At 48.4% G+C, this 19,942-nt stretch overlaps 1 protein-coding gene across 1 annotated transcript in view; it reads left to right on the top strand.

The window, feature by feature from the left end:
• Window positions 1-4,318: 4,318 nt before the first annotated feature.
• The window catches only part of KIAA0232 (KIAA0232 ortholog), a 49,106-nt gene continuing 33,482 nt past the window's right edge, over window positions 4,319-19,942 (top strand). The window contains exons 1-2 of the mRNA XM_075333313.1: window positions 4,319-4,754; window positions 6,889-7,026. Coding sequence (XP_075189428.1) covers window positions 4,527-4,754; window positions 6,889-7,026 — 366 coding nt within the window. The 5' untranslated portion in view covers window positions 4,319-4,526. The remainder of the gene's footprint in view (window positions 4,755-6,888; window positions 7,027-19,942) is intronic.

Raw genomic sequence — 19,942 nt, 5'->3', positions numbered from 1 at the left:
CCCCCCCCCAAGATGGCTTGTTTGTACTGCACTTCAATTAAAAGGTCTCTCTAGAATCCTTTGGGTGTGTTTACATTTATTTAATATGTATGCCCAGATTTAGGACCCCCTTTTGTGCTCCATTTGGCCTCTGATAGGGTGTGAATATGTCCTAAGGCTCTGGCTGTGAGAATCTTGCACATTCCTTTTGTATTTGGGGAGGTGGGGTCTTGCACTTTAGTGGTAAGTACTATGTCTATTGGACACTATGCTAACGCCTCTCTACACTATAAGGGGTTATTGTGATGTACATGGAATACCCTTTTGCACTGCCACAAAACTAGTTAAGGATGTTTTATTACCTAGAAATTTAACAGAAAAAAAAACCCCATGTCAAATTACACCCTCCTGCCACATAGCCTAAAAGATTACAATAAGGAATAAAATGGACAGATCTGTTTAAAATGCATGAAGGTATCTGATACAGAATATAAGAACCTGCAGCTGTTAATCACAAAAACATACTGTGAGGTGCAAGAATCCCACCCACATAGCAATTTTGGGGGGGGGCAGTCATAAGTATGACCATGGCAATGCTCGGATCGGCCGATCGTGGTGGTTGTATAGAAATACCTGCTGTTGAAAGAGCTGCTGGACAACGCGAGCATTGCAATGGTCGTCTGTTATACAGCCGTGTCACTGCACCCTTAAAGGGGTATCAGTATCCGATCGGGAACAGCTGCAAGTTGCCCCCAAACTGGTGCGGTTCACTGTCCTGTGGTTACAGCCAGAGCTGCAGCTCAGCTCAGGTCACGTTCAGTCAAATAAGATCTGAGCTGCAGCTCTCAGGATCTACAGTCATATTGCTGGAGCGGAGAACAGATTAGAGGAGATGCCAAGTATGGGACGATCTGAGATTAATGACCTCTTGTAGGGACAGGGTATCAGTATCAAGTCGGGTACGTGTAAATTGACGAGTGCTGCAGACGTGAATGCTCCAAGTGACACGCATGACTAAGGGTACCACATGCAATGCAAAGACCACAGATCTGACCCCATTCTCTTATGTCTGAGGGTGTTAAATTCAGGACAGGAGACCTGTGGCCGGCCCATGCCTGGTCTTTTGAAAGTGGCCTTAAAGGGATTGTCTATGACCACCTATCGCTCCCAATGCTTCATTCATTCTCTAAGGGGTAAGCGGAGAGCAGTAATTGACTATTTTTGCCACTCTCCTACTGTGAATGGAATGGCTGTCAGGTATGCACACCTTTCCTAGATCCCTAGCGTTTTTTTAGGAATTAACACTTTAAAAAAACAAAAAAAAACTCATCCAAACCTTTTGTGGAAAATCCATAATTTTGTGCACTTTTGTCACTTTGAAGTGCTGAAATAAAATGGCATGTGAATGCGGGAGCTCTATGGGGGATACTAGTCGGCAGCAGCTGCTGTGGGTGATTGTGGGGATTGGTTGCTACGTTACCTCTGATAATAATGCAGCTCCTCCTACAGGCTGAAAGGAGTCACTGCGAGACATCTGTTACTGCCATTATTCTCGCCTTGTTCCTGCTAACATAATAAGTTTCTATCCTTGTGGCAAAAAATTGGAACACTTGTGAGTAATTGATACATTTATTGTTACTGTTATAAACAAAAGAATGTCATGACTGAGTCGTCTGTTCCATTTTTAGTCCTGTGGGTTTTAATTAGCTTTTATATTGATTTTATCCTGCAGCTCGGAGTAGAGGTCACTCTCACAAGTGCCAATGCTGTGGTGTTGCATTCACTTACTATTGGGATCGATTAAACGTGTGAATTGTTTGCATGTTTTTCACTAATAATGGGATATATTAGCTTCACAAGACCTGGAAGCCGCTGAGTGCAGATCCTATTTTCTGGCAGGCAGATCTCATTGTGACCCACATACAGGTTACTTGTGCTATTTTTAAATCTATAATTACGTGTAAGCTTTCTTTAGCTTGGCCCATACCCTTGTATAGTGTCGGCTGACTGTTTTCCCACATACACTGCTTTATAGAGAGATTGCAAAGCAACAAGTGCATCGCATCAATGATCTATACTTGCAGAAGGTCATCATGTAGCTTGCTGTGTATGGAAAATAGTTTCCTAAAGTCTAATTTTGAAGTCATTCTGGACTGATTGATCGGACCTTGGGCGCACATTGTCACTGGCCGATCTAAGGGTACAGTCTCACTAAACGACGTACCAGCGATTCCGACCACGATATGACCTGGTCAGGATCGCTGGTGAGCTGTCAGTCAGGCAGATCTCACCAGTGACCAGCCCTCAGCAACTCATTTAAACAATGCTGCACTTAGTTACCCGATATTTACCTTAGTTACCAAGCAAAATGCTTTGCTTGGTTACCCGATATTTACCCTGGTTAACAGCACACACCATCTAGCGCTGGCTCCCTGCACTCGTAGCCAGGGTACATATCGGGTTACTAAGCAAAGCGCTTCACTTAGCCAGAGTACACATCAGGTAATTATGTGTGCAGGGAGCCAGCACTGGCAGCCTGAGAGCAGTGTAAGCTAGTAACCAAGCTAAATATTGGGTAACCAAGCAAAGCGCTTCGCTTAGTTACCCGATTTGTACCTTTTGTTACCAGCGTCCGCAGCTTCCAGACGCCGGCTTCCTGCACATTGAGATCGTTGCTCTCTCGCTGTCAAACACAGCGATGTGTGCGTCACAGCAGGAGAGCAACGACGAAAAAATGAACCAGCACTGTGTGTAACGATCAGCGATTTCACAGCAGTGGCCAGATCACTGTTCAGTGTCACACACAGCGAGATCGCTGATTAGGTCACTGCTGCGTCACAAAAAACGTGACTCGGCAGCGATCTTGCTAGCTATCTCGCTATGTGAGAAGTATCCCTAAGCCCCAAGCATGTGCCCTGCCTTTTGAATGAAATGGTCCCTGCTCCATCAGTGGACTGTGCCCGTACGGTCAGGCTCCTTATGATAGCTCTGCCAATGGGATGTCAATCAAGCCAGAACAAATGTTAGTGGGGAATGGTCTGACTTTTCACCTGAGCAGCTCCGCCCCTGTGACTATTGACCACTCATTTGCATGTGCATCTCAGCATGAATACAGGTACTGATTGTACATAAGGAGACTTTTGTATGCAGACATTTGTTTTGCAATGGTGGTATAAGTGCCTGAATTCTGGCAGGTTCCCTTTTCTGGAGTTGTGGCACCTGACTGATTCAACCTAGAGGCAAGGTTGAGCGGCTGGGCTTTATGCTGTAGTATGAGGCGGTGTCCGAGGAGCACAGAGGTGGATCACATCCGATGAGCTTACAAGCTCTATATCAAAGAACTTGTATGCTCATCACTCCTTGCCTAGCTGAATGGCCACTTCTAATTGCAGGGGTGGCTGGGAACCATATCAACAGGCAGTAAACTATGCAAATTGCCTCTTATTAAAAATCCTGAGTTTTCAAGAATGGAGAGATTTTTACTTTTTAAAAATTGATTGAGAATAACCTGTTAATTGTCAAAGTCCTACATCTGGGGTCCCCTTTGCTCTGGAGCATATATGGCCTGAGGTCTCTTATTTTCCATTTGCTATCTATGGCTCCTAGTAATTGCCCCAGTGATCAGTAAGTGTTAACTGTGTCCCTGTACGTTTGCTATGGTTGAGGCCATTTACACAGACCAGTGATAACAGTCTAGAACAGTGGTTTCCAAATTCCAGTCCTCACGACCCCCCAACAGGTCATGTTTTCAGGATTTCCTTAATATAGCACAGGTGATGCCTCGATAATGATTCAATCACCTGTTCAATAGTAAGGAAATCCTGAAACCATAACTTGTTGGGGGTCACGAGGACTGGAGTTTAGGAAACGCTGGTCTAGAGGCATTGCTAGATAACCGATGCTCCTCACCTGGCGGGAGGGCTCTTCTCCAGCACCAGGGATTGTCCTGATGGGACATTCATTAGATCCTATCTGCATTATAGCCCAGGGGGGCATCTTTTTTTTTTTTTTTTTTTTTTTTTTTTCTAATTCTAGATTACTGCAAAGGTACACACTATTTGTTGCAAGAAGGCATTTTCCCCATAAATCTGGACCTTCTTTATTTCCGGAGCTTTTAATGAACTGCATTCTGTCTCTGGGTCATGGCGATGTTTGGGATCCTGTTGGTCGGTGGGAGCCATTAATCGTCCATCACCTGTCCTCTGGGGGATTCTCTAGTGGAACATAACATTACTGTTGTCTATAATATGCATATTGCGCAGTTATTGTTGCCTTTTCTAATTGTCACTTCTGTTTTTCTAGGTTCTGCCGTAGAGGTAATCCCTTTTGTCAATGTGAATCCTCCTTGCAAGATGTCTTCAGTAATTCCTGAAGAATAAGAAGTCTCTTGAAGACTAAATTGAAGACTAAATGTCAGCAATGATAAATGATCTTCCTGGAATTGAAGTGTTTCACCAGATTCCTAGAATGAAGATCCCTTCCACCTTCTAAAGTAACATCCTACCAAAAAATGCTTCATGTCCTAGGAATGCCAACTACCTAGATTCATGCGCCCTATCTGTACAGTTGTGGATGGTTTACCATCGGAAGGCACCTTGAGCTCGTTTCCTGGCCCCATTTCGGTCTTTGAAATGTCGATGCTTCGTGCTCTAGACCCAGTCCAGACCTGGCTGGGGCAAGAGCTGGAGAAATGTGGTATCGATGCCATGATATACACTAGATACGTCTTAAGTCTTCTGCTGCATGACAGCTACGACTACGACCTTCAAGATCAGGTAACTGAGCAGATTTCCTATTTCTTGTATATTCGTCATTACTTACCAGTACAGTCACTGCCATTTGTAGGGGTTTTCCCGATACTGAAGGCTTAATTAGATGAGGGGATAATCGGGACTATTATCTGTAAACCTGCCGCAATCACTCGACAAAGGAGAAAAGTGCTCAGTAATTGGGTCACTAGACTGCTCATGCCAGCAATGAAATATACCGTATAAGCCGATACACTTAAGCTTACCACAAAAAAACTGGGTAAACTTACTGAGTAGGATTATAAGACGCACCAAATTTAGAGAAGGAAAACTTGGGGAGGGGGGGCGGCAATTTTTAGTGTTAAAATTTGGATCTGTCTTGTCCTAGTCTTATATTAATTAGCTCAGGAGGCTGCGTAGGCGATGCTGCAAGCTAAGGACGGGGGTGTCCGCGGCTCAGGAGGGTCACAAGAAGGAAGATCGACAATACTTGTGGCTCGGGGGTGCTGCAGCTCAGGAGGGTCGGTGATACTGGGGGATCAGGGGTGTTAGGCAGGTGCTATCGAGCCTGCAGGTGGCGTGCTCAGTTGAACTTGTAGGTGGTTGACGCGATAGACTTTAAGAAAATGGCCATGGGTATGCATGCTCCGCTTTTGCAGCCATTTTCTTGGAAGTCTATCGAGTCAACAACCGGCCAGCTCAATGGAGCCCGCCAACAGGTTCAGTGGCGTCTGCCGCGACACCCCTTAGCCCTCAGTATCTCCAACCCTCTTGAGTTGCAACAGCCCTGAGCCACTGTATCGCCGACCTAGTAAGCATTATCTGTTTTAGAAGATGCACCCCCATTTTCCGCCCAGTTATTGGGGGGGGGGGGGATGCATCTTATAACCTCGGAAATGGGACCCTCACTCGAGCATAATCCAAGCGGGACTGTTTCAGCATAAAAAAAAGTACTGAAAACTCTGGCTAGTTTCACACTTGCGTTCAGCGCAGTCCTTCACTATGGAGAATAGCGCAGTCCGTTAACGCGCTGCGCTATTCGCCATAGACTTGTATGGACGACGCACTGTAACGCAAGTGTCAGCGTTGCATCCGCTGAACGACGCAGCGTCGTTATGTTGACGCTGCGCCTGGCAGATGGAACGCTGCATGTAACTTTTTTTGAGCAGCAGAAACCTTTTTTTCACTGCGCATGCTCTTCTTCTTTTTTTTTTTTTTTTTTTTTTTTTGCTGCCGGCATGTTATGGCGATCAGCTGATCGTTCACAATAGTTGGTTGCTGGTACTGTAAAGAAGAAAAAAAATAACTCTTTCCGTTATTTTGTACGATCCGTAGCATTGCGTTGTGCCACTATATGCAACGCATCCGTTGCATCCGTCACACAACGCAAGGCTACGGAAGCCGTCCAACGCAAGTGTGAAACTAGCCTTAATATGGTAGTTCTCTGCAGCACATTGTTTTGTTAAAACAGGAGATGTGCTGCCGAAAATTATATTCTGTGCACAAAGTGTGGGATGACCACTGTTCTACAGCAGATGGCTCGTGTGTTTTATGACCTATACATGGGACAGACCAGTATCAGATCAGAGGGGACTTGGCACGGATCAGTAGTGCAATGGCTGCCATCAGATGTACTGTACCCAACCGTAGTGCCTGTGTTCCTTCTTTTTTGTGGTTTTTCTAGTGAGGTTTCCAAACCCACCCCCTATCTTTTGGGTTTTTAATTTTTCTACTGGTAAAGTGCATATCTCTATTTCAAAGCGGCTCCTGATGTATTCCGCTCCAAAATAAACAAGGCTGCAAAAAAAAACCTTCCCCACCAGTGCAGGAAAAGACCCCCACTCCCTACAAAGATTCCTGAATGTTTCCACTAGAAAAGTTTTTTTTTTTTTTTTTTTTTTTTTAAATTTGCTGCCTCAAAAATAAAAATTACAAATTGCCTTTACATTTTTAGCATGGTAGCTGCATGTAGTTAGGATTTTGCTGCACCAATCTTGTGTGTGTGTGTGTGTGTGTGTGTACATGGACCTAAAATGTTACTGGGCTAATCTGTGTTGACAGAAAGATATAGGCCGTCTACTGTATAGGATGTTGGGGGCAGGGTCATGATTATAATATATGCTTTACCATTTTTAATTTTCTCCCCCCTCCAAAATTGCAGGAAAACGACATCTTTGCGGGCTGGGAAAAGGGAGCTTGCAAGAAGTGGGGGAAAGGCAAGAAAAAGAGTTCAGATCTTTCGATGGAAGAAATGAAGAAACAGGCAGCAGTGCAGTGTCTGCTTTCAGCTTCTGATGAAGTAAGTGCTTACTGCTAATGGCTGCATTACAGGGCCTGATGTAAACTGCTCGGTTATTGTACGTTGTAAGTGCACAATTAGTGGAGCAGTGCACTGCCGATATCTGGATATACACCCTCTCCTCCTCAGTCTTGTTAGCCTTAAAGGGGTAATCCAGGTGCACTGGCTTCAGGCCTGTGATGTCGGGTCTACAGATATCAGCCCGGTTTGTGTGCAAGCTGCTGTTACCATGCATCGGTCCTATTTATTGGAATGCGATGCGGCAGTGAATGGAGCTGGATTAACTCTTTTTTAACCAAAAGTATGGGTGGAGAAAAACATGACCCTTTACCCCCCCCCCCCCCCCCCCTCCCAAGGTACAAGCAGAATTATGATTGCATTACTGCACTTATAAAGGCTTATTACACATAGGATCACTACTTATTGTTAAGGTAAATAACTAATTGGTAGAAGTGACCCACCCTCCATCTGTGACTTCCTGCTCCCTTCCAATTCCATGGTGTCTTCCAGCAGTCCTCTGCTTTCCAGAAGCTTGTACGGGAAGAAAAACAAGCCCCATGCAGAAGTAGTCCCTCATGTAGTTCACATAGGGGGAGGCAAATTTGTAAAATGCCTTTCAAAAGGAAAAGAATACTGATATCCTGCTCACTTCATGACCGCTGCAGCCAATCGCAAGCATCAGTAGGCGGGTGACTGAAAAATGGACACTATTGCTTCCTGTCTCTATACAGGCCTCTGTAGACATGGGGCTTGGAGCTGGTGGAGTAGGCCTTCTTTTTATTAACCTTATTCCTTGCATTTTGGAGAAGTGTTTCTGGGGTTCCCCTTTTATTATGAAGGTCAGTTATAGAATATTTCTCACACTTCACCTGGGCTAAATATTTTTCTGGTGGTCCGCTCTTCTGTCTATAAGAACATGGAGAAGCATATATATTTCAGTGCGGTGCTGACCTTTCCAAGAGCAGGATATTGATTCTAGACAGGGTCACTAATTTCTTATGAGAAAAATTAAGGACATTCTCTCTAAATTTGTGACCTTGCATATTGACACATGCCAAAAAACATCTGATGCTTTGTCTTTAAAATTGGATGGATACAACACAGGACAGATCACACCTTGTCATTATTTAGTGAAATAGACAAATTCAGGAGTGTGAATGAAGTGACGTGCACCCCATGAATCCAGAGCTGCAGCAGTAACAAAGTAATGGTATTCTGAATGAGTTTTGTCTGTCCCATCATTCTGGTGATACTTCAGCACACTCTTCTTTACAACATTTAAGTACATTGAGGTTTATGGATGTTCGTTATACAGTTATCTCAATGTCCTGCTACAGCATTACTGTTGGGTTGAGGACTGGGCCACTGCAACTTTTGTCTTTTTCAGCTATTCTGATATGTATTTGCTGATGCTCAGTATCCTTGTCCTGTTGTATTGCCAGATGTGCCTAACCTTGCATTGGATAGATGGCCTCACATTTGACTCTTAAAATTCTTTGGCTTACAGAAGAGTTCATAGCCAACTCAATGACTATAATATCCTAGGTTCTGTGGCTGCAAAACAAACCCAATAATCGCCCCTCTACCACCTGGCTAGACCATGGCTATAAGGCTTGTGCTGATGTTTGGTTTTCGACAAACCTTTCAACTTTGGTCTTGTCTGCCCAAAAGGCATTGGGGCTGAGTCATTAAGACCGGTGTAATGGATGACTGTCTCAATGAAAGGTTCCCGGGAGTAAAGGCCCAGTCACACACAACTTACCAGCCATCCCGAAAACGATGCGACCTGATAGGGATCGCAGGTAAGTACTGTATTTGTCGGACTATAAGACGCACCGGACTATAAGACGCACCCTGGTTTTAGAGGAGGAAAATGGGAAAAAACTTTAAGCAAAAAAATGTGGTCATGACACACTGTTATGGGGTGAGGATCTGCTGCTGACACTGTTATGGGGGTAATGTCCCCAAATTCTCTACTAAGGTACCCCATCCTGGTAATGATCCTCCTGCCTTGTATATGATCCTGCTCATATTCCCCCATCCATCCTGCTCATATTCCCCCATCCATCCTGCTCATATTCCCCCATCCATCCTGCTCATATTCCCCCATCCATCCTGCTCATATTCCCCCATCCATCCTGCTCATATTCCCCCATCCATCCTGCTCATATTCCCCCATCCATCCTGCTCATATTCCCCCATCCATCCTGCTCATATTCCCCCATCCATCCTGCTCATATTCCCCCATCCATCCTGCTCATATTCCCCCATCCATCCTGCTCATATTCCCCCATCCATCCTGCTCATATTCCCCCATATCCATCCTGCTTATATACCAGCATCCTATTGATATACCCCCCCATCCATCCTGTTCATATACCCCCCCATCCATCCTGTTCATATACCCCCCCATCCATCCTGTTCATATACCCCCCCCATCCATCCTGTTCATATACCCCCCCATCCATCCTGCTCATATACCCCCCCATCCATCCTGCTCATATTCCCCCCATCCATCCTGCTCATATTCCCCCCATCCATCCTGCTCATATTCCCCCCATCCATCCTGCTCATATTCCCCCCATCCATCCTGCTCATATTCCCCCCATCCATCCTGCTCATATTCCCCCCATCCATCCTGCTCATATTCCCCCCATCCATCCTGCTTATATACCAGCATCCTATTGATATACCCCCCCATCCATCCTGTTCATATACCCCCCCATCCATCCTGTTCATATACCCCCCCATCCATCCTGTTCATATACCCCCCCCATCCATCCTGTTCATATACCCCCCCCCATCCATCCTGTTCATATACCCCCCCATCCATCCTGTTCATATACCCCCCCATCCATCCTGTTCATATACCCCCCCCCATCCATCCTGTTCATATACCCCCCCCCAATCCATCCTGTTCATATACCCCCCCCCATCCATCCTGTTCATATACCCCCCCCATCCATCCTGTTCATATACCCCCCCCCCATCCATCCTGTTCATATACCCCCCCCCCTCCATCCTGTTCATATACCCCCCCCCCTCCATCCTGTTCATATACCCCCCCCCCTCCATCCTGTTCATATACCCCCCCCCCATCCATCCTGTTCATATACCCCCCCCCCCCCCATCCATCCTGTTCATATACCCCCCCCCCCCCCATCCATCCTGTTCATATACCCCCCCCCCCCATCCATCCTGTTCATATACCCCCCCCATCCATCCTGTTCATATACCGCCCCCCATCCATCCTGTTCATATACTGCCATCCATCCTGCTCATATACTGCCATCCATCCTGCTCATATACCCCCCCCCCCATCCATCCTGTTCATATACCCCCCCCCCATCCATCCTGTTCATATACCCCCCCCATCCATCCTGTTCATATACCGCCCCCCATCCATCCTGTTCATATACTGCCATCCATCCTGCTCATATACTGCCATCCTGTTCATATACCCCCATCCATCCATCCTGCTCATATACTCCCATCCTGCTATATGCCCCCATCGTGCTCATATACCATCCTGGTATATGGCCTGTATCCTATAGCACAGAGAAAAAAAACAAACGTTTATACTCACCTTTTCCTCCCTCCAGCACCGATCATCTTCCTCTCTGCGCCACTGACGTGTGTGTGTGTGTGTCTCCGTCCGTTCCCCTGCAGCACGCGATGTCTTCCTGTCTGTGCCGGTCAGCTGATCAGCACAGATCAGCTGACCGGCACAGACAGGAAGACATCGCGTGCTGCAGGGGGATGGCTCCACACACGGGGACGGGTGAGTGTACTGATTCACTGCGCTGATGATGCGCGGGGGGGCAGTGAATACAGCCGCACATGATCACTCCAGGCTGTAATTGCCAGAGGTGATCATGCGGACCGGCTCTTTACTATGCGCGTGTCCTCCCGCCCACCTGTCAGCGCCGGCTTCTGCGCTGAGAAATGGGCGGGTGGATGGGCGTGTATATGTAATGAACGGGCCCACGTGGTCACAGCAGGCTGCTACAGCCTGCTCGTGCCCCCGATGACCCGCAGCACCTCATTCCCCGCAGCCACAGTCAGACCATAAGACGCACCCCCAACTTTCCCCCAACATTTGGGGGGGAAAAAGTGCGTCTTATGGTCCGAAAAATACGGTAGCTGGGAGGTCGCTGGTGAGATGTCATACAGTCAAGGCCTTACCAACGATGCAGGAACAATACAGGTCGCAGTAGCGACCTGTATAACGATCTCTGCAGTCACTGTGACCCTCTCACACAGTGTCAAACACAGCGATTGGTCCTGCCCAGCAGGACATCGCCTTTGAAGAAAATGGCCTGGACCATTCTGCAACGACTAGAGATCTCACAGCAGGGGCCTGATCGCTGGTAGGTGTCACACATAACGAGATCGCTAACGGGATCACTATGGCGTCACAGAAAACCGTGACTCAGCTGCGATCTCCTTATGTGTGACGGTACCTTAAGATGAGGCATACACTTAATTCTGCTGCTTTTGCTGTACAAGAGATGCTACTCCAGTCGGCGACTAGACTAGCATTTCCAACATACAAAATGTGTTTCTTTTTCGCTCCGAATTGGGAGACCCAGACAATTGGGTGTATAGCTATTGCCTCCGGAGGCCACACAAAGTATTACACTTAAAAGTGTAAGGCCCCTCCCCTTCTGGCTATACACCCCCAGTGGGATCACTGGCTCACCAGTTTTGTGCTTTGTGCGAAGGAGGCAACACATCCACGCATAGCTCCACTTTTTAGTCAGCAGCAGCTGCTGACTATGTCGGATGGAAGAAAAGAGGGCCCATACTAAGGGCCCCCAGCATGCTCCCTTCTCACCCCACTGTATGTCGGAGGTGTTTGTAAGGTTGAGGTACCCATTGCGGGTACGGCGGCAGGAGCCCACATGCTGATTCCTTCCCCATCCCTTTTTACAGGGCTCTGGGTGAAGTGGGATTTACCGGTCTCCAGGCACTGAGACCGTGCTCCATCTACAGCCCCTGGAGAAGATGCTGGATGGAGCGGAGTACATCAGGGACATGGCCCTGCTTCCTCAAGGTACTCTGTGTCCCCGTGCATTTGGCGCTCACACCGCAGCATGCTGGGTGTTGTAGTGCGCCGGGGGACATCAGCGCTGCGGCGCTTGTGCCATGGCCTCATTCAGCTTCGCTGAAGCAGGCACACTTATGGGAATTGGTCGCGCCGGCCGCTGGGACTGCGGCGCGGCTGGCACTTGTAGTGCGCCGGGGACTTCAGCGCGGCCTGCGCTTTTACGGCGGCCGCGCTGATAACTAGAGTCCCCGGCTTTTGCGGCCTGCTTCCGTTCGTTCCCGCCCCCCAGACCTGCCAGTCAGGAGAGGGGCGGGACGCTGGCCACTTCTAGGAATCGGTCGCGCCGGCCGCTGGGACTGCGGCGCGGCTGGCACTTGTGGTGCGCCGGGGACTTCAGCGCGGCCCGCGCTTTTACGGCGGCCGCGCTGATAACTCGAGTCCCCGGCTTCTGGGCCTAGTCTCCCTTCGTTACCGCCCACAGCCCTGACAGTCAGGGTAGGGGCGTGACGCTGCATAGCACAGCAGCGCTGAGAGCTGGAGTATGTTTTGCATACTCCACCCCTCTCACATGTGTGCACTGTGAATCCGGATTCCCGCACTTTCTCAGGCACGCCCACGGCTTCCTTCTCTACACAGGACGCCGGCAGCCATTAGTGTCAGTTTCTGTACGATACAGAGACAAGTGTGGAAGACCCTGGCATTCTGATAGTCACACAATCGCTGCAACAGGCGTTAAGCAGCACCTGTGGTGCTAACCCCACTAGTGCAGAAGTGCACTTGTAGATATGCTTGTACTATATACATTGCACTGTTTGGTCGCACGTTGTATATACCCTCCTGGATTATGCGGAGGAGTTATCAGCATATTCTCTGTGTAAAACAAAGGTGCAGAACCACATGTTTTTCTATGCAGCTGGTACAGCATGTACGGCTATACGGCCGGCAGGTTACATAGACCCCCATTGTATGCAACTCAGCCGGAGTCTCTGCTAATGGCCAGGGGATGAGGACGGTGTCTGCAGTATTTACTGACAGTTTTTCTGAGACTATGGCTATGATACTAGAAGCCTAGCAGTCCGGACATGTCTCTCACAACATGGGCACTGTTGAATCATTGATCCATGGCCCCCCTCAGTGTGAACAACTAACAGCTCCGGGAATGTCACACGCATCCCAGAGTCACGGCTCTGCACGGACGTCAGTCCCAGACAGCCTAAGCGGGCTCACTATGAGCGGCCCTCGGTTTCATCAGGGTCCTACCAGAAGGACTCTCTGTGTAATGAGGCGGAAGTAGCGGCTCAGGATTCTGATCCTGAGACCGCTCTCAATCTGGATACACCTAATGGTGACGCCATAGTGAATAATCTTATAGCGTCCATCAATAGAATGTTGGTTATTTCTCCCAGCTCCTCCAGTGAAGGAGTCAGCTTCAGTATTTTTCTGGACCACTCTGCCTTCAGAGAGGCAGTCCAGGAACACCACGCTTATCCAGATATGCGCTTCTCCAAACGGCTTAGGATACACGTTATCCCTGCCCCCTGACGTGGTCAAGGACTGGACCCAGTGTCCCAAGCGGCATCCTCCAATCTCCAGGCTTGTAGCTAGATCCATAGTTGCAGTGGGAGATGGAGCTGCACTCAAAGATGCCACTGACAGACAGATGGATCTCTGGTCGAAATCCATCTATGAGGCTGTCGGCGCACCGTTGGCTCCGGCATTCTCTCCCTTGGGGCACTCCAAGCTATTTCAGCTTGTCTTACACAGATTGACACGGTTACACGTACATCTGTGCCGCAGGTGGCATCCTTAACCTCTCAAATGTCTGCATTTGTTTCTTACGCGATTCAGGTTGCCCTGGACTCTGCGAACCGTGCGGCGGTAGCCTCCGCTACTCCGTGTTTTTAAGCAGAGCCTGGTCTGCTCGTTAAGTGAATGGAAGGCAGATTCTGCTTCCAAAAAAGGGTGCTTAACCAGTTGCCTTTTTCTGCTGACCGACTGTTTGGTGAGCGTTTGGATGTAACCATTAAACAGTCCAGGGGTAAGGATTCATCCTTTCCTCAGCCCGGACACAACAAACCCCAACAGAGCAAGAGGCAGTCGGGGTTTCGGTCTTTTCGAGGCTCGGGCAGGTCCCATTTTTCCTCGTCCAATGTGGACTCAAAAGGATCAGAGGAGCTCAGATTCTTAGCGGGCTCAGTCACGCCCAAAAAAGCGACAGTCTGAAAACCCGCTTCCAAGGCGGCTTCCTCATGACTTGCGGCCTCCTCTCTCCGCATCCTCGGTCGGTAGCAGGCTCTCCCGCCTTGGCGATATTTAGCTGCCATAGGTCAATGACCGTTGGGTGTGAGACATTCTGTCTCACGGGTACAGGATAGAGCTCACTTCTCGTCCTCCAACTCGATTCTTCAGAATTTCTCCACCTCCCGGCCGAGCCGCTGCTCTTCTGCAAACAGGGTGCACTCTATAGGCAGAAAGAGTGATGACCCCCGTTCCTCTTCAGGAACAAGGTCACGGTTTTTACCCCAAATTATTTGCAGTGCCTATAAGAACGGGCCGTTCCGTCCCGTTCTGGATCTAAAACTGCTCAGCAAGCTCGTGGACACCAGGCGGTTCCGGATGGAATCCCTCCGCCATGTCATCGCCTCAAGGTCCCAAGGAGATTTCCTAGCATCATTAGGCATCAAGGATGCTTATCCACACGTGCCGATTGATCCAGAGCACTAGCGTTTCTACGCTTCGTTATAGGAGACGAACACCTTCTGTTCGTAGCTCTACCTTCCGGCTAGCGACAGTCCCACTGGTCTTCGCCAAGGTCAGGGCAGCAGTAGTCACAGTCCTGCACTCTCAGGGTCACTCTGTGATCCCGTATTTAGACGATCTACTTGTCAAGGCACTCTCTTAGGAAACATGCCAACACTGCCCGAACGTTGCGCTGGAGACTCTCTAGAGTTTTGGGTGGATCATCAACTTTTTAAAGTCAGATCCGACCCCGACCCTATCGATAACATATCTAGGCATAGAGTTTCATACTCTCTCAGCGATAGTGAAGCTTCCGCTAGACAAACAGCATTCACTACGGGCTGCAATCTCTTCTTTAAGAACCAGTCGCACACATTGAGACGCCTCATGCACTTCCTACGTAAGATGGTAGCAATGGAGGCAGTTCCTTTCGCGCAGTTTTACTGCGTCCACTACAATGGGACATTCTCCGCCAATGGGACGAGGAGTCGACGTCCCTCAACAGAGTCGTCTTTCTTTCTCAGGCGGCCAAGGAATCTCTACGGTGGTGGCTTCTTCCCACCTCATGGTCAAAAAGAAGGTCCTTCCTATCCCCATCCTGGGCGATAGTTACAACAGACGCGAGTCTATCAGGGTGGGGAGCAGTTTTTCTCCACCACAGCGCTCAGGGTACGTGGACTCAGCAAGAGTCCACCCTTCAGATCAATGTTCTTGAACACAGAGCAGTGTATCTTGCCCTACAAACCTTCCAACAGCAGCTGGAAAGCAAGCAAATCCGACTTCAGTCGGACAACTCCACAGCGGTGGCATACATCAACCACCAAGGAAGAACGCGCAACCGACAAGCCTTCCAGGAAGTCCGGCAGGTTCTGACGTGGGTGGAAGACACGGCATCCACCATATCCACAGTTCACATCCCAGGCGTGGAAAACTAGGAAGCTGACTTCCTAAGTCGCCGGGGTGTGGCCGAAAGGGTATGGTCTCCTCACCCGGACGGGTTTCAGGAGATCTGGCGCCGCTGACAGAGGCCGGACGTCGATCTAATGGCGTCACGGCACAACAACAATGTGCCAGCTTTATGGCACGGTTTCACAATCATCGAGCTCTGGCGGCAGACGCCTTAGTTCAGCATTGGTCGCAGTTCCAGCTACCTTATGTGCCACCTCTGGCATTGTTGCCCAGAGTGCTGCGCTAGATCAGGACCGACTGCGGCCATCCTCGTCGCTACAGATTGGCCGAGGATGTTGTGGTACCCGGTTCTGTGGTGCCTCACGGTAGGCTAACCGGGGGCACTACCAGACCAATCAGACTGGCTGTCTCAAGGGCCATTCTTCCATTTGAATTCTACGGCCCTCAACCTGATGGTGTGGCATTGAGTCCTGGAACCTAGTGTCGTCAGGATTACCTCAGGACGTGGTTGCCACCATGAGACAGGCTAGCATACCAACGTCCGCCAAGATTGACCACAGGACGTGGAAGATATTCTTATCTCGGTGCTCGGCGCAGGGTGTTTCTCCCTGGCCGGTTGCATCGTCTGTGTTTCCTTCCTTCCTGCAATCTAGGTGGGAAAATGGGTTGTCGCTCTGTTCCCTTTAGGGACAAGTCTCAGCGCTATCTGTATTTTTTTCAGAAACGACGACTTCCTCAGGTACGCACGTTCCTACGGGGAGTTTGTCTTCTCAGCACTCCGTACAAGCGGCCGTTAGAGCCCTGGGATCTGAACAAGGTTCTAATTGCTCTCCAGACGCCGCCTTTCGAGCCTTTGAAGGATGTCTCCCTTCCCGCTTTTCACGGGAAGTGGCCTTCTAGTAACGGTCTCGTCTCTTAGGAGAGTTCCGAGCTAGCAACGCTCTCATACAAACTCCCTTCCTGGTCCTTCACCAGGTCAGGGTAGTTCCGCGTCCGAGTCCGGAATTTCTCCCTAAGGTGGTATCCCACTTTCATATCAATCAGGATGTCACCTCACCTTCTTTCTGTCCTCGTCCAGTCCATCAATTTCAGAAGGATTTGCATCTGTTGGTTCTGGTGAGAGCACTCAGGTTCTACTTCCCGCATGGCGCTCCTGCGCCACCCGGAAGCACTCTTTGTCCTTGTCGCTGGTCGGCGTAAACAGTCGCAAGCTTCCAAATCCACCCTGGCTCGGGGGATCGAGGAACCAATTCTTGAAACCTACAGTTCTACTGGGCTTCCGGTTCTCTCAAGGCTGCAGGCCCATTCTACCAGAGCCGTGGGTGCATCCTGGGCATTACGGCACCAGGCTATGGCTCAGCAGGTGTGTCAGGCACCTACCTGATTGAGTCTGCATACTTTTACCAAGCATTTTCAGGTGCATACCTACGCTTCGGCACACGCCAGCCTAGGTAGATAAGTCCTTCAGGCGGCGATTGCCCACCTGTAGGAAAGGGCTGTTTGACGGCCCTATCACGAGGTATTCTTTTACCCACCCAGGGACTGCTTTTGGACGTCCCAATTGTCTGGGTCTCCCAATTCGGAGCGAAAAAGAAGAAGGGAATTTTGTTTACTTACCGTAAATTCCTTTTCTTCTAGCTCCAATTGGGAGACCCAGCACCCGCCCTGTTTTCTGGGGGTTTTTCTGTTTTTTCGGGTACACATGTTGTTCATGTGGTATGGTTCAGTTCTCCGATGTTTCCTCGGATTGAATTGGTCTTTAAACCAGTTATTGGCTTTCCTCCTTCTTGCTTTGGCACTAAAACTGGTGAGCCAGTGATCCCACTGGGGGTGTATAGCCAGAAGGGGAGGGGCCTTACACTTTTAAGTGTAATACTTTGTGTGGCCTCCGGAGGCAATAGCTATACACCCAATTGTCTGGGTCTCCCAATTGGAGCTAGAAGAAAAGGAATTTACGGTAAGTAAACAAAATTCCCTTCTTTGTTTTTGTTTTTGTTTTTTCTCTTGTTTTTATGCCAGTTTTCTGTTGGAAAAATTATTTTTTTTCGATTTCTGTTGCATTGTTGTGGTTTTAAGATATAACTTTGATGTTTGGAAAAAAATACTTCTGAGTACAAGCCATACTTGTTTTTAGTATTTTTCTAATTGTAGTTGTATTCTGAGTCCTTTTGGAGTCTGAACTGTAGCTCTTGGGTTTCTGAGCACTGGATGATCTGATGAATTGCCTGGGAAGACTGTCAACTGTCTTTTTAATGTTTTCCACTGAAATAATCTTTCTCCTTGTACTACGGTATGATAGACTCCAAATTGCTTAGAACTTGCCTTTGCATCCTTTCCCCGATGGATGGGCTGTACAATTGCTGTTTCTCTTAAGATCATTGCTGATGATATTTGGTCTTTTTGCTATTTTCTTGGTGATTGCCAGTCTGTTCAGACAAATTGATGATTGATTTTTTTGCATTCCTAGAAACACCAGTTCACAATTATCTATGTCCATTTGTTGTGCCCAAAGTGTGTCTGACTTGTGATCTATATAAATTCAATCTTGATGTTTGCTCAGCCCTCTTTGGTTTCTCGGCTCCTCGCACCCCCTTAGGGTATGTGCGCACTAGGCGTTTTTTTTCATGCTGCGTTTTTATGTGCGTTTTTGTCTCAAACGCACCCGCGGCTAAAAAACGCGACAAACTCATGCGTTTTTGGTGCGTTTTTTGCTGCGTTTTTGCTCACTGCGTTTTTAATCAGTGCACAATGCCATTAAAGATTGTTGATGAAAAAAAAAAAGGTCTGATGTCATTTCCTTCTTCAAAATGTTCATTGTATGCAGGAGAGCAGACAGCTGCAGAGCTAGTGTATGCAGGAGAGCAGACAGCAGCTGCAGAACTACAAGGCTCAGCATCCTCCATCCAGGACTGTATGCAGTTTTTTGCCCAAAAAGAAAAAAAATGACATGGGCTTCGCCATATTTTTGTATGCTAGCCGGGTACAGCAGGCAGGTACGGGCTGCCCCCAACCCCCAGCTGCCTATTTGTACCCGGCTGGGAGCCAAAAATATAGAGAAGCCCCTTTTTTTTTTTTTTTTTTTTTTTTTTTTTTTTTAATTATTTCATGAATTTCATGAAATAATTAAAAAAAAAAAAAATGACGTGGGCTTCGCCTAATTTTTGAGTCCAGCCGGGTACAACTAGACAGCTCGGGATTGGAATCCACAGTGCAGGGTGCCCAAGATTTCTGGGCACCCCCACTGCGAATTGCAGTCCGCAGCCACCCCAGAAAATGGTGCTTTCATAGAAGCGCCATCTTCTGGCGCTGTATCCAACTCTTCCAGCTGCCCTGATGCCGGGTGGCTAGCTGGGTAATAATGGAGTTAGGGCTAGCTGTATATTATCAGCTGGCCCTAAGCCCGAAATTCATGGTGTCACGCCAATATTAGACATGGCCACCATGAATTTCTAGTAATGATAAAAATAAAAACGCAACACAGAAAAATATTTTTATTAGAAATAAAACACAACACAATTAGTGACTCCATCTTTATTGAAATAAAGAACCCCCCCTCCGCAGTAATCCTGGGTCAAGGGTCCCGCGCCGTCCAATCCGGATCCAATATCATCTGATCGGTTTGCTGGAAGGCAAAGCGATCAAATGATGTGTCAGCTTCAAGTGCCTGAATCACATCACACATCAGCTGATTGTATAAAAGCCGATTATACAATCAGCTGATGCATCAGTAGAAAAAAAATAATAATACTCACTTATGTGCTGTGCTGATTACCGGCAGCTCCTGGAGCGATCGATTGGACAGGAGTCTGATCCCGTCCGATCGCTGCAGCAGCTGCCGGTAATCAGCTGATTAAGTCCCCTGACGGCAGGATCCGCTGATAGCCGGGCGTGAAAAAGCCGGCGAGACTACGATCAGCTGATGCGTCAGGTGACTGCATCAGGTGATCCACCGCCAGGTCCTGCAAGCAAGGTCCTGCCCCGGGGAGACTGCACACAGCCAGAGCGGCGGTACCGAGACAGGGGCTGGGAGCGGGCATGGCACCGGGACCCTGCAGACAGGTGAGTATATATGACTTTTTTTTTTTTTTTTTTTTTTTTTTTTTTTTTTCCTACTGTTCACTTTGGTTTTTGCCGCTGCCTCCACCTCCCGCCCAGACATGGCGCCGCACGGAGCTGACATGCACAGGACGGGAGGTGGACGCAGCGGTGACTGTACCG

The sequence above is a fragment of the Anomaloglossus baeobatrachus genome, chromosome 1 (assembly GCF_048569485.1).
Source record: "Anomaloglossus baeobatrachus isolate aAnoBae1 chromosome 1, aAnoBae1.hap1, whole genome shotgun sequence".
Lineage (NCBI taxonomy): Eukaryota > Metazoa > Chordata > Amphibia > Anura > Aromobatidae > Anomaloglossus > Anomaloglossus baeobatrachus.
Note: the sequence above shows the minus strand (reverse complement) of the source record. Positions and strands in the feature narration are given on the sequence as shown.